The sequence below is a fragment of the Staurois parvus genome, unplaced genomic scaffold (assembly GCF_062004578.1).
Source record: "Staurois parvus isolate SC_StPar_1 unplaced genomic scaffold, SC_StPar_1.0 ptg000165l, whole genome shotgun sequence".
Classification (NCBI taxonomy): domain Eukaryota; kingdom Metazoa; phylum Chordata; class Amphibia; order Anura; family Ranidae; genus Staurois; species Staurois parvus.
This window is the reverse complement of record NW_028317961.1, coordinates 2,708,376-2,723,079: the sequence shown is the minus strand read 5'-3', so window position 1 is coordinate 2,723,079 and position 14,704 is coordinate 2,708,376. Positions and strand designations below refer to the sequence as shown.

At 41.7% G+C, this 14,704-nt stretch overlaps 1 protein-coding gene across 6 annotated transcripts in view; it reads right to left on the bottom strand.

Annotated features, from left to right (window-relative positions):
- Positions 1 to 14,704, bottom strand: part of LAMA2 (laminin subunit alpha 2) — a 1,220,316-nt gene that overhangs the window by 92,125 nt on the left and 1,113,487 nt on the right. For all 6 annotated transcript variants that reach the window (XM_089676131.1, XM_089676133.1, XM_089676134.1 and 3 more), the window contains 3 exons: positions 8,742 to 8,901; positions 3,197 to 3,321; positions 1,572 to 1,734 (listed from right to left, as the gene is read on the bottom strand). In XM_089676131.1, coding sequence (XP_089532257.1) covers positions 1,572 to 1,734; positions 3,197 to 3,321; positions 8,742 to 8,901 — 448 coding nt within the window. The remainder of the gene's footprint in view (positions 1 to 1,571; positions 1,735 to 3,196; positions 3,322 to 8,741; positions 8,902 to 14,704) is intronic.

Genomic DNA, 14,704 nt, shown 5'->3' with positions numbered 1-14,704 from the left:
TCCCCCTAAAAGTCATACCAGGTCTTTAGGCCTGGTAGGATTTTTAAGGGAAACCCCACCTCACAAATATGGGAGAAAGAAAGTGTGGGTTTCTCCCTAAAAGCACTTTGAGGTCCTTTAGGCCTGGTAGGACTTTTAAGGGGAGCCCCGCCCCCCAAAAATGAGGGAAAAAATAAAGTGGTCCCCCCTAAATTTCTACCAGACCCTTGCTCTGAGCACAGGCCTGGCAGGGCAGGAAAGGGGGGCCATAGAGCACCCTCCCTCCCTGTGGCTTACCAGACCATGTGCCCTTGGTATGGGCCTCTACCCCACAACCCTGACCTGGTGGTTGTAGGGGTCTGTGGGCAGGGGAACTCATTAGCATCAGGGCACCCCTTTAAATAAAGGGGTGCCCTGATGCCCCCACTTGTGAATGAATAAGGGATACTTGTACCCCTACCCATTATCTAAAGGTTTTTATTTATTAAATGTAGTTATTTAATAATAAAAAAATTTAAAAAAATGGTTCCCTCATTGTAACCCATTGTCAATCACAGCATCCAACGTTGTCACCACGATGATGACTCGCTGAATAAGAAAAATGCCTGCTGACCTGTCTACACCCACCAAGCACTCACTGCAATATGACATTTGCCAGTTAGATGTAAACAATTAGGCAGAGATAGCGGTGACGTCACTGCTAGCTCTGCCCAATTGTGCTGTGATTGGCCAAAGCATTGCACCTGATCTGTGTGCACTGCTTTTGCCAATCCTGTCTCTCACAATGCACTGTGAGAGCGCAGTACATTGTGGGGTGCAGTGGGTGAAAAGCCCGTCAAACACCATTACCATTCGTATCTTCATTCAACTCGAACATCAGTCCCATCCCTATTCTGGAGTACAACCCTAAGCTTAAAATCATATCTAAGTCTCAAGATAACTGGTAAAACCTGAATGTTCCCATCCCAAATAAATAGAACCATAAGCCCTTCCAGCACTCTCAGATTCCGAATAGCTGAATTACATTGCCCAAGTGCTTATTTACATTTGGGACTTTGAAAATTGCTATGGGCTGATTGTTGTAAGTGTGCTTTACTTTTAACCCTGGCAGCGATTTAAATAGTTTTCATAAGTGATTATGATTTAGCGGATTTGCTAAGATAGTTGAAAAAGCTAAAAGAATAAATTGTCTAAATATTTACTTTAAATATCTAATAATGTGCAGATAAAATAAGTAAAGAATATTTGCTTTTTATCTAACTGGATAGTTAAAAAGAAACTTTATACAATTTATTAAATCGGCTTCCCTTTCTCTAGCTTAATAAGCTGCAGGTAAAAACACAGAAAAAGCTAAAAGGAAAAAAATCGAAATGCTTACTTGTTTTCTCTTACCATAGATGATTTCTTCACTTGCAATGTGCCTTAGAACTTGCAAGAACATTTGACTATTCCAGGCTGAATTAATTCCACAGCACAACCCCCTCCCTCCTTGCACATCATAGTTCATTTTCAGGTGAGGAGAATGCTGGCATGGCTAGAAATTCAATTATTTCAAATCTGATTCTCTGCAAAAAAATTAAATGTTTTCTTACCAAGTCATTTGTTGCTAGGTACATTAACAGTGCATTTGATGAAAATGTTTTAAACTTGAACACAATTGTAGATATATTGGGGTTCCATCTAACGGGGCGGCTAACCAGTGCATATCCATCTCCATCAAATTGAACTGTTCCTTCACTGTCTGCTACCTGTGGACTACAAAGATGGAAAATATTAGTTACCAAGCTCATAGCAAAGAGGTTGCTCTCTGATTTTAGTTTAACTAGAAACACTACAGAAAATCGTCATTTTTGTTGTTGCTATAAGTTACTAAATTGACAAGAAACAACAAATAAAAACATATATACTACAAGCAAATTCACATTAGAGCTCAACAAAACCAGGAGAGTTACAAAATACTTTAGAACAGTCATCTCCAAACTTACCCAGGGGCTGGATGCAGCCCTTTACTTGCCTTTATTCAGGCTGTGGGGCATTGTTCCTCTCACTGATAAGAGGCAATATTCCTCCCACTAACACCAACAATGGGGCATTATTCTTCCTACTAAAACCAATGATGGGGTACTATTTCTCCCACTGACACCGATTGGTCATTATTCCTCCCACTGACACCAACAATGGGGTACTATTCCTCCCACTACCAATGATTTATTTTTATTTATTTCAGGTACTTATATAGCACCATCAATTTGTGCAGCGCTTCACATATATATTGTACATTCACATCAGTCCCTAACCCTCAAGGGGCATACAATCTAAGATCCCTAACTCACATTCATACATACACATACTAGGGCCAATTTGGACAGGATTCAATTCACCTACCAGCATGTCTTTGGAGTGTGGGAGGAAACTGCAGTACCTGGAGGAAACCCACGCAGGCAAAGGGAGAATATTCAAACTCCAGGCAGGTGGTGCCGTGGTTGGGATTTGAACCAACGACCCTAGTACTGCCAGGTGGAAGTGCTAACCATTCAGCTACTGTGCTGCCCAATGATGAGGTACAATTCCTCTCACTGACACCAGCAATTGGTCATTATACCTCCCACTCACACCATTGATGGGGTACGATTCCCCCCACTACCAATGATGGGGCACTGCCCCCTAAAGTATAAAGGACAGTAAACTGGCCATTTGTTTAGAAAATTTGGAGAGCCCTGCTTTATGGAATTATTTGGTACAATCATAACTATATCCTGTAATCATACTAAGGTTGGCCATATACTGAACAGGCTGAATGCAAAAAAAAAAATCAGATTCCTCCATCCTTGCTGTGCAGTGTAGAAGGACCAATCTCTTGCTGCAGCTATTGTATTTTGACAGCTGGCCCACCACAGTAGCTGTATCTGAAAATATTTTTAATGTTGTGCATATTAATACAGTGTATGGACAACTTAAAGATCAATTTTAGCCTTGTTTCATTTGCCAAATTAGGGTAGACAGAAAAAGTTAGAGACTCTCTAACATTTTATTTTTACTTTCTGTGTCACCTCCATTTCTGACACCATGCCATTTATTAACATAACTACTTTAATAATCAAAAAGCTATTTTTTTGACTGCTTGTCCTGGATTAGCACACAGCACAACACTTCTAAAGAATTTAGATTAAAGGTCAAAGAACAAAACATAGTTATTGTAAAAACAAGTATTATTTACCTAATTGAGCATCCTTTGCAGTCTCCTTCTCGGTCCCTGAAATTCCACAATCCTATTGGCTTATTATCAAGAAATGTTTCACCCATACAACCAGAGAATGTTGTTGTTTTTACTGCATCTGTCTTCTGAAATGATCAGACAGGTTACAATTATTAGCACTAAGCTGTGACAACATGCAGCGACTACTACATACTAATTGTAGTACATACAAAGAAGACATACAGCCTTATTCAATAAAATCTTGTAAATTCTTAATGTGGTGTAAACAAACTTCTAGTACAGGATTTCATAGCTCCAGTACAAGTACTAACAGCACCAAGTTTTCCAGCTTTCCTTTTGAAGATGTTATTGCATAATTGCTAAAATCCCCATCAACACTGTACATGAAGTAATTACTACTACCCAAATTAAATACATAAAAAAACAGTTGGTGCTGGTGATCCTCTGTGTATGAAATAAAAATAGTTGCATACACAGAGGAGCCTTTTTTTAACTGAAAGGAAACACGGTGTAAACTTTTGGCAGCTAAATTGAGTAATTGGTGGTGTTGCCGAATTTACAGTCAGGTCCATAAATATTGGGACATCGACACAATCTAACATTTTTGGCTCTATACACCACCACAATGGATTTGAAATAAAACGAACAAGATGTGCTTTAACTGAAGACTGTCAGCTTTAATTTGAGGGTATTTACATCCAAATCAGGTGAACAGTGTAGGAATTACAACAGTTTGCATATGTGCCTCCCACTTGTTAAGAGACCAAAAGTATTGGGACAGAATAATAATCATAAATCAAACTTTCACTTTTTAATACTTGGTTGCAAATCCTTTGCAGTCAATTACAGCCTGAAGTCTGGAATGCAGAGACATCACCAGACGCTGGGTTTCATCCCTGGTGATGCTCTGCCAGGCCTCTACTGCAACTGTCTTCAGTTCCTGCTTGTTCTTGGGGCATTTTCCCTTCAGTTTTGTCTTCAGCAAGTGAAATGCATGCTCAATCGGATTCAGGTCAGGTGATTGACTTGGCCATTGCATAACATTCCACTTCTTTCCCTTAAAAAAACTCTTTGGTTGCTTTTGCAGTATGCTTTGGGTCATTGTCCATCTGCACTGTGAAGCGGCATCCAATGAGTTCTGAAGCATTTGGCTGAATATGAGCAGATAATATTGCCCGAAACACTTCAGAATTCATCCTGCTGCTTTTGTCAGCAGTCACATCATCAATAAATACAAGAGAACCAGTTCCATTGGCAGCCATACATGCCCACGCCATGACACTACCACCACCATGCTTCACTGATGAGGTGGTATGCTTAGGATCATGAGAAGTTCCTTTCCTTCTCCATACTCTTCTCTTCCCATCACTCTGGTACAAGTTGATCTTGGTCTCATCTGTCCATAGGATGTTGTTCCAGAACTGTGAAGGCTTTTTTAGATGTCGTTTGGCAAACTCTAATCTGGCCTTCCTGTTTTTGAGGCTCACCAATGGTTTACATCTTGTGGTTAACCCTCTGTATTCACTCTGGTGAAGTCTTCTCTTGATTGTTGACTTTGACACACATACACCTACCTCCTGGAGAGTGTTCTTGATCTGGCCAACTGTTGTGAAGGGTATTTTCTTCACCGAGGAAAGAATTCTTCGGTCATCCACCACAGTTGTTTTCCGTGGTCTTCCGGGTCTTTTGGTGTTGCTGAGCTCATCGGTGCTTTCCTTCTTTTTAAGAATGTTCCAAACAGTTGTTTTGGCCGCGCCTAATGTTTTTGCTATCTCTCTGATGGGTTTGTTTTGTTTTTTCAGCCTAATGATGGCTTGCTTCACTGTTAGTGACAGCTCTTTGGATCTCATCTTGAGAGTTGACAGCAACAGAATCCAAATGCAAATAGCACACTTGAAATGAACTCTGGACCTTTTATCTGCTCATTGTAATTGGGATAATGAGGGAATAACACACACCTGGCCATGGAACAGCTGAGAAGCCAATTGTCCCATTACTTTTGGTCCCTTAACAAGTGGGAGGCACATATGCAAACTGTTGTAATTCCTACACCATTCCCCTGATTTGGATGTAAATACCCTCAAATTAAAGCTGACAGTCTGCAGTTAAAGCACATTTTGTTTGTTTCATTTCAAATCCATTGTGGTGGTGTATAGAGCCAAAAATGTTAGAATTGTGTCCATGTCCCAATATTTATGGACCTGACTGTATAAGGGGGGCAAAAGGGGCAACTACTCTGGGCCCCCCTGACAGAAGGGGCCCCCCTCTATCCAAAAATTATATAAAATGAAAAAATAAACAATAAAATAATATAAAACGTATAATAAAAAATTACCTTATTTTATTGAAATATACCTTGGGAGGTAATATTTTGCCAGCCATCATCTGTAAACATTTTTACTTTGGACTGGCATATTGTGTTGCTTTGGAAAAAGAATTGTGGCGGATCAAGTGAACCACACATACAGTTATGTCTGGATTCTTGTGTGTATGCACACGTGACCTCAGAATGATGTTATGTTCTACATCTTAAAAACATGTAGCTTGGGCATGGACATTGTGTTCCTTTTTTATTTTAAAACAGGAATGGCTGTAAATAGAAACCCTTTACTTTGCACACTGTGCCCTCAGATTGACAAATTGTCAGGAATGTGAAAAGCCAAATGTCAGAATATTCACAGAATGTTCTTAGATGTAGCTAATTAGCCTACCATCTGCCTCTACTATTCAACAGTTTCTAATGTGCTTTGAAAACAAAGCTTTCTCTTGTTTTTAATCAAGCTTTCCCATAGAATAAACCACGTTTAGTTTATTTTATAGTGAAAGGCATATTGTTTTAATTTTCTTTTCTTGAATTTTTACTGGTGGTTGAGCAAAATGTAGTACTGGCACTACATTCAGTAGGTTCTTTTTATAATCATGCATTATCCTACATCAAAAATACATTACAATTAAACAAGCATAGAGCATAACTAAATCATCTTCAATTAGTCTATATTAGAGGCCTGTCATTTAGCTTATTGAATAAACAGAATCAATATTTATAGGCATATTACTATTTATCAGGCAAGTTGACAAGGCATTCCCTTATTTGTGATTAAATTATAACAGATAACTTGGAACCTTAAACATAAAGAATTGATCAAGTATAGAATAAAAGGGAGAGAAACTTCCGAGAGAGAGGTGTGAATTAAAAAGACAGGTTGAAAAAACAGAAGGTAACAAAAAAGGAGAAGTTGTGAATTTCTGGTGGTAGACCCACTGGTATGTAAGAACAACTGAAAAGTTAGAGGCTTGAAGAGTTTAGTTGCATCTTGACCATATCTTGTTGAATAATAATGGAATAAAAAGTAGGTGTACAGTCAACTGTTGCATTGCAGAGATAAAATGCCATTTGTGATACAAAGCATTTTTGTTCATTAGCTGATGGATAGCTTTGATCAGCACACTAGCTGCTAAAAAAAAGGAAAAATCCAAGTCATCTATGGCCAGCTTTAGTCTATTAATTTTTTTGGCCATGACAAGGATATTACATTTTTTAACTATGGTAACTAAAAATTATTATTTTTTTGGTTGTGGACAGAATGGAGAGGAGTTATAACCCCTGTCATGTTTTTATTGCTAACTGTGCCCCTGGTAGGGAGGTTAACCCTCTCTATGTGTCCTGTTTGCCATTATTGAAAGTTCAAGTAGAAGAAACACATTTTGGGTCTTCCCCAGAACAGTAATAAAGGGGAAATCTTCCAAAGGAGACACTAGTTCTGGTGACCTGGGGGTCACTTAAGTTGCAGGGATTTCCTTTCACTTCCTGTTTTGGCTATGGGACAGGAGCACAGATGGGAAAAAAAACTGAGCTGGGTTATAACCCTCCGTTTTCTCCATTCAAAATGAGAAAAAAATTTTTTGCCTATAGTTCTACTTTATGGTCTATGTGCAGATGTACATTAACACATTTAACAGCAATGTGAATGAAAGTACATATAATATTCTGTATTTCTACAGTAATATATATTTACATTTTATTAACTTGTAAATGTACAACATGTAGTGTGGGCCAGCACTGGATATATGTATTGTTTTGCAAAAGTATTAGTAAAAAAAATCAGGTTAATAAAGGGTTATTTTACCTTTTGAATGCAATTTTTGCTGTGTTATTTTTTTCATTCTAGGTAATGTTAAACAGAAGCTTCCATGGAGAGTTTGGGGTTTCAAACAAGCAGCACCATCAACTAAATTAATTTAATCTACGTTTTTAATCTTGTACTGGGGCTTTCAGGAAAAACTGTGGGAGCATCCAATGCTGACTTGTTTGTGAAAGTGCAAAGTCCTAGCTCTCATAGTAAAACTTTGTTTTTTTAACTAATCTTTCTGTTTGTATGTAATTGAGAAGAAGAGTGGTGTTCTGTAGACATACTTTTGATCTTACAGTAATAATGCTGCTTTTTTAAAGCCACAGTACAGAGCATTAGCATTGTCGCCCTAAATGTGTTACTGGCAGGAAACCCATGTGAATATATAGTCAAATCCTTAAAAAAATGAATGCAGCTACTACATCTAAGACTATAGTTTTGTTTTTAGGTTTAGATACAAATAAAGAAGACAAACCTCTCATGTCCAGCACAGTAGATAAGGGCTTGTATCTATACAGCTAATGGTCAAAGGACATTCCTGACTCCTATTATATTTACTTTAATACTAGGTATAAGCTTTGTAACGGGGAATATAAAAATTCCAGTTGCCTCATCCCACATGACCAGCCAAGTGCAGACAGGTACAACTTCTCTTTTAAATTCAGTGCTCCTACAGGAGTTATAGAGATTTAAAAGGAGTTATTCTGCATTACAGACCACATCTGACATGGTAGAGTTTGGTACCCACAAACACCAAGCTTTTCTGAAAAGACAGGCCATTTAAACCCTATTTTGAAGCACACATTAGATGCTGTAGCACATAAGTATTTGCATTAAAATGGTAGCTACACCATCGATGGGGCACAGTTTTTCCCATTGACAGCAACGATGGGACATTATTCCTTCTACTGATTACAATGTTCAGACAATTGAAACCAACAATGGGGCACTATTCCTCCCACTGAAAGAAATAATGGAGTAATATACATCCCTCTGATATCAACATTGGAGCACTGTTTCTTCCACCAACGATGGGGTGTCCTCCCACTGACCATACTCGGTAGGTCTCCACCAACCCCGGAACATTTTTTACTCCCACTCAACACTGTACCACAAAAATAGTTTACTCGCACTGACACCCAGGGCATTTTCTGTTCCTGCTGGTCACAGTCTGGCCCCCTAAAGTCTAATGGACAGGGAAATGGACCTTTGTTTAGATAGTTTAAGGACCCCTTGTCTAGATACATTTGTGCCTACTAGGTTCTTCCATGAAAGAATATACAGGAAAAGAGAAGAGAAGAAAAAGCATAGAAAGATTGTGTGTGGCACATTGTGTTAAAAAAACACCTGTATTATTGCAATGTCGCTCTATAAACATGTAAGGCTACCATGTAATGATCCTTAAATTTTATTACCTTTACTTTTCCAGTCAAACCACCAACAAAAAGATAAGCATTTGCATCAACATCCAGAATAGTATAACCAGGCTGTGCGGTGGAGCTGTATATACTGGGCACCATACTGGATTTAGGTCCTTCAAGTGCTAAAACTGAAATGGTTCCATTAATTCCTGACCTGCAATACAGAATACAAGGTGTAAGATAACTGTTAAAAATTCAGGAAGAATGATGTAGATGAAATGCGATTTTCCTTGTTGGTTTCCTTCAAGGTATTTTTTTTACCAACTGTAATTACACTCACCAGCTACTTTATTAGGTACACCTTGCTAGTGCCAAGAAAATATCCCCCACACCATTACACCACCACCACCAGCCTGAATAATTGATACAATGCAGGATGGACCTATGCTTTCATGTTGTTTATGCAAATTTCTGACCCTACCATCTGAATGCCGCATCAACCAGTCTGCCCATTCTCCTCTGACCTCTACAAGGCATTTTAGTTCACACAACTGCCACTCACTGGATATTTTTGAAAATACCAGTAGATCAGAAGCTTTTGAAATACTCAGACCAGTCCGTCTGGAATTAACAACCATGCTACGTTCAAAGACATCTAAATCCTCTTTCCTCCCCATTCTGATGCTCGGTTTGAACCTCAGCAAGTCATCTTCACCACGTCTAGATGCCTAAATGCACTGAGTTGCTGTCATGTGATTGGCTGATTAGCAATTTATGTTACCATGAAATCGAACAGGTGAACCTAATAAAGTGGCTGGTGAGTGTATATGAGCTAGTCAAATGTTCTGCAGAAATCTAAACCCAACCCGGATCAAGTATTTTTTATCAGTTATAATTTTACAAGTCAATCACATTTTCTGTAGTAACTAAGATGCAACACAGATCTAGACAATTTAACAGACCCTTTAAAAATCTATTACTATGAGATAGATCTTGGCACAAACTTGTTTATCACCAGCTATGGGCTTGATTGGCAAGCTTTATTTTATATTTTAATGTGATTGTAGGCTTCAGACAGTTAGTTCACATAGTTTGTAGTTGCATCATTACAGTCAAACCAGTGTTGGCTGGGCATTACAACATCGTTTTTTTTTTCATTCTGTTTGTACATTTCGTACACAATTCTGTTCACGTTTCATTTCCATTTTCTCCTCTTGCCCTCCTTAACTGCAATCTACAATCCTTGAGATTCTGCAAAACAGTGGTTTGCTACAGTCTATATAGAATGGCAATGGGTCTGATTTACTAGTGAATATTGTAAGAATGAAACAGTCAGTCTTGTACAAGAGGAATTTATAAAACAAAATGATTTTCTGCACATGATTAAATGTTTAATGTGTTTACAGAATTACATCAATGCTCCCCATGCCCAGTAAGATGATCATTTTCTGTCCTTTATTCCATGACAGTAGAGGGAAAAAATTAGGTAATTCTTGGAAGTAAAGTTTCTATATTGAAAAAACAATAATATTAGATATGGTAAAATAAAACATGTATAATAATATACAGAATGTGTGTTTAGTTGTAAATTATTCCTTTATTAGCATCATAGTTTGTGACTAGAGATGAGCGAATCGAAGTATCCGAAGTGGAATTCGAGTCGAATATCGGAAAAATTTCGATTCGTGCCGAATCCGAAAAATAGCCTAATTCGGACGCGCGAATCGAAATTTTTCAGAAAATGGCGGCTGACATGTGCGGCGACAGAGCGGGGATGTCTGGGAAGGCGCGCAGACAAGGCGCGCTGACCCATAATGCATTCCTCAACTACATGTGATCGCATCAGCCAATCAGCAGCCAGCCAGCCAGCACTGTGTAATGGTCGAGCTATAAATAGCGGCCATTTTGGAATTCTTCATTTGCCTGCAGTTATTGAACAGAGGCAGACCGCTCTGTACTAGGGACAGGGACAGAGTTAGGGCCACAGAAACGATAATTGGGGACAGAGAAAAGTTACTTAGGGACAGAGAACCATTACTCAGGGACACAGACTTGTTAATGAGGGCCACAGAATCGTTATTTAGGGACAAAGAAACGCTAGTTAGGGCCACAGAATTCATAATCAGGGACAGACAGAATTGTTACTCAGTGCCAGAGAATTGTTACTTAGGGCCACAGAAACGTTATTAGGGCCACAGAATTTTTACTCAGGGACAGACAGAATTGTTACTGAGTGCCAGAGAATTGTTACTCAGGGACAGACAGAATTGTTACTGAGTGCCAGAGAATTGTTACTTAGGGCCACAGAAACTTTAATTAGGGCCACAGAATTTTTACTCAGGGACAGACAGAATTGTTACTGAGTGCCAGAGAATTGTTACTCAGGGACAGACAGAATTGTTACTGAGTGCCAGAGAATTGTTACTTAGGGCCACAGAAACTTTACTTAGGGCCACAGAATTGTTACTCGCACAGACACAGAATTGTTACTCGCACAGACACAGAACTGTTACTGAGGGCCACAGAAACTTTACTTAGGGCCACAGAATTGTTACTCGCACAGACACAGAATTGTTACTCGCACAGACACAGAACTGTTACTGAGGGCCACAGAACTGTTACTTAGGGCCACAGAATTGTTACTCGCACAGACACAGAATTGTTACTCAGGGCCACAGAACTGTTACTTAGGGACAAAGAAACGCTAGTTAGGGCCACAGAATTCATACTCAGGGACAGACAGAATTGTTACGGAGTGCCAGAGAATTGTTACTCAGGGCCACAGAAACTTTACTTAGGGCCACAGAATTTTTACTCAGGGACAGACAGAATTGTTACTGAGTGCCAGAGAATTGTTACTCAGGGACAGACAGAATTGTTACGGAGTGCCAGAGAATTGTTACTCAGGGACAGACAGAATTGTTACTGAGTGCCAGAGAATTGTTACTTAGGGCCACAGAAACTTTAATTAGGGCCACAGAATTTTTACTCAGGGACAGACAGAATTGTTACTGAGTGCCAGAGAATTGTTACTCAGGGACAGACAGAATTGTTACGGAGTGCCAGAGAATTGTTACTCAGGGCCACAGAAACTTTACTTAGGGCCACAGAATTTTTACTCAGGGACAGACAGAATTGTTACTGAGTGCCAGAGAATTGTTACTCAGGGACAGACAGAATTGTTACGGAGTGCCAGAGAATTGTTACTCAAGGCCACAGAAACTTTACTTAGGGCCACAGAATTTTTACTCAGGGACAGACAGAATTGTTACTGAGTGCCAGATAATTGTTACTCAGGGCCCCAGAAACTTTACTTAGGGCCACAGAATTTTTACTCAGGGACAGACAGAATTGTTACTGAGTGCCAGAGAATTGTTACTCGGACAGACAGAATTGTTACTGAGTGCCAGAGAATTGTTACTTAGGGCCACAGAAACTTTACTTAGGGCCACAGAATTGTTACTCGCACAGACACAGAATTGTTACTCGCACAGACACAGAATTGTTACTGAAGGCCACAGAACTGTTACTTAGGGCCACAGAATTGTTACTCGCACAGACACAGAATTGTTACTCGCACAGACACAGAACTGTTACTGAGGGCCACAGAACTGTTACTTAGGGCCACAGAATTGTTACTCGCACAGACACAGAATTGTTACTCGCACAGACACAGAATTGTTACTGAGGGCCACAGAACTGTTACTTGGGGCCACAGAAACGTTAATCAGGGACACAGAATTGTTACTGAGGGCCACAGAACTGTTACTTAGGGCCACAGAATTGTTACTCGCACAGACACAGAATTGTTACACAGGGACACAGAACTGTTACTGAGGGCCACAGAACCGTTACTTAGGGCCACAGAATTGTTACTCGCACAGACAGAATTGTTACTCGCACAGACACAGAATTGTTACTCGCACAGACACAGAATTGTTACTCAGGGACACAGAACTGTTACTGAGGGCCACAGAACTGTTACTTAGGGCCACAGAATTGTTACTCGCACAGATACAGAATTCTTACTCGCACAGACACAGAATTGTTACTCAGGGAAACAGAACTGTTACTGAGGGCCACAGAACTGTTACTTAGGGCCACAGAATTGTTTCTCGCACAGACACAGAATTGTTACTCGCACAGACACAGAATTGTTACTGAGGGCCACAGAACTGTTACTTGGGGCCACAGAAACGTTAATCAGGGACACAGAATTGTTACTGAGGGCCACAGAACTGTTACTTAGGGCCACAGAATTGTTACTCGCACAGACACAGAATTGTTACTCAGGGACACAGAATTGTTACTCAGGGACACATAATCGTTTAATTAAAGAGTATGTCAGACAACATGCAGAGGAGTGGCAGAGGAGGCAATGTTTTAGGAGCGAGCAGACGTGGCAGCAGAGGAAGGGGTCGAGGCAGCACTATTCGCAGCCAGAGGCCAGTGCTCCCGGTGTCATCCAGCGGTCGTGTCTCCACCGACAACCCTGCCGTCATCGATTGGTTGGCTCGGTCGTCTTCCTCTTCCCAGGTCACCTCTGACACCTACAGCCAACGGTCGGTGGGTACGTCAGACACAACCGTTAGTTGGCATGGCCCGGGACCAAGCCCACTGAAATCATGTGTCCTCTACCTGCCCCTGTCCTTTGGTGTTCCCTCACCAAGCGAAGTATCGCATGCTGTGGGCTCAGCCCCACTGTACAGTGAGGAAGAGCTAACAGAGGGCGGTCAGGAACGGGGGGAGACATCCACCTTTTCAGCAGCTAGGCAAAGAAGTAGTGGCGAGGAGAGTGGCCCGGTAGCCGGTCTAGAGACAGGTCTGTCTCCTGACCCAGACGCAGCCGAGGGGGCTAGTAGTGAGGCGGAGACCCTACTTGATGATGAGGAGGTTGATCGCACTTGGCAGCCTCGTCGTCATCAGGCAATTTCTTCCGCATCATCAGGAGAAGAGGGTGGCAGCTTGGCAGTGAGCGAAACAGTCGGTGGGTTGCCCAGGAGACAGCAGCAGGGTCGCAGCAGTGTCAGTGGAAGCAGTGTCAGTGGAGCCAAACGGCCACGGAGTAGAGCACCAGCTCCACTGCAGCCTAGCACCACGGCCAGTAGTGGTGCCGGTGTGCACGGAGGAAGCAGCAGTCAGCCAGTGAGGAGTATCGGGGGCAAAGTTTCCTACTCGGCGGTGTGGCAATTTTTCGTCAAGCCGCCCGAGGAAGTAAACGTAGCCGTATGTCGACTATGTGGCCAGAAAGTCAAGCGTGGCCAGGGGGCCCATGTTGGGACTACAGCGTTGCGGCAGCATATGCAGCGTCGCCATTTGGTGGCCTGGGAAAACCGTGATAAAGATACGGCGGTTCTGCCCGCCCCAGCCCCCGCTCCATCACCCGCTCCGTTACTTGCTCCATCACCCGACGTCAATCGCCCTCCATCAGCCAGTCAAGGCTCCAACACCTCTGCTGAGGGGAGTTGTCGCTCGTTGGCATCTTCCGCTCGTTCAGATGCTCCTTCTCCTGCTACTCCTCTTCACGGATTCCGTCAGCAGTCTTTCTTGGAATCCGTTTCCAAGAGACAACAGTTTGCGAGCACGCACCCGACGGTGCAAAAGCTGAACGTCCTCCTGTCCAAGTTGCTGGTGCTGCAGTCCCTCCCTTTCCAAGTGGTGGACTCAGCACCTTTCAGAGAAATGATGGCTTGTGCCGCGCCGTGGTGGAGAGTGCCAAGCCGTCATTTCTTCGCCAAAAAGGCAGTGCCAGCCCTGCATTCACATGTAGAAGACATGGTGGGCCAGTCTTTGAGCATGTCGGTCTCTGCCAAAGTGCACGGCAGCGCCGACGTGTGGAGCTGTAACTATGGTCAGGGACAGTACATGTCATTTACGGCCCACTGGGTGAACGTGGTGCCGTCACAGCCGCACCAGCAACTTGGACAGGTCACGCCGCTTTTGCCTCCACGTTTGCACGTCCTAGGTTCCGGCAAAGATGTCCGCCTCTACCACCTCTTCTTCCGCCGTGTCCTCAG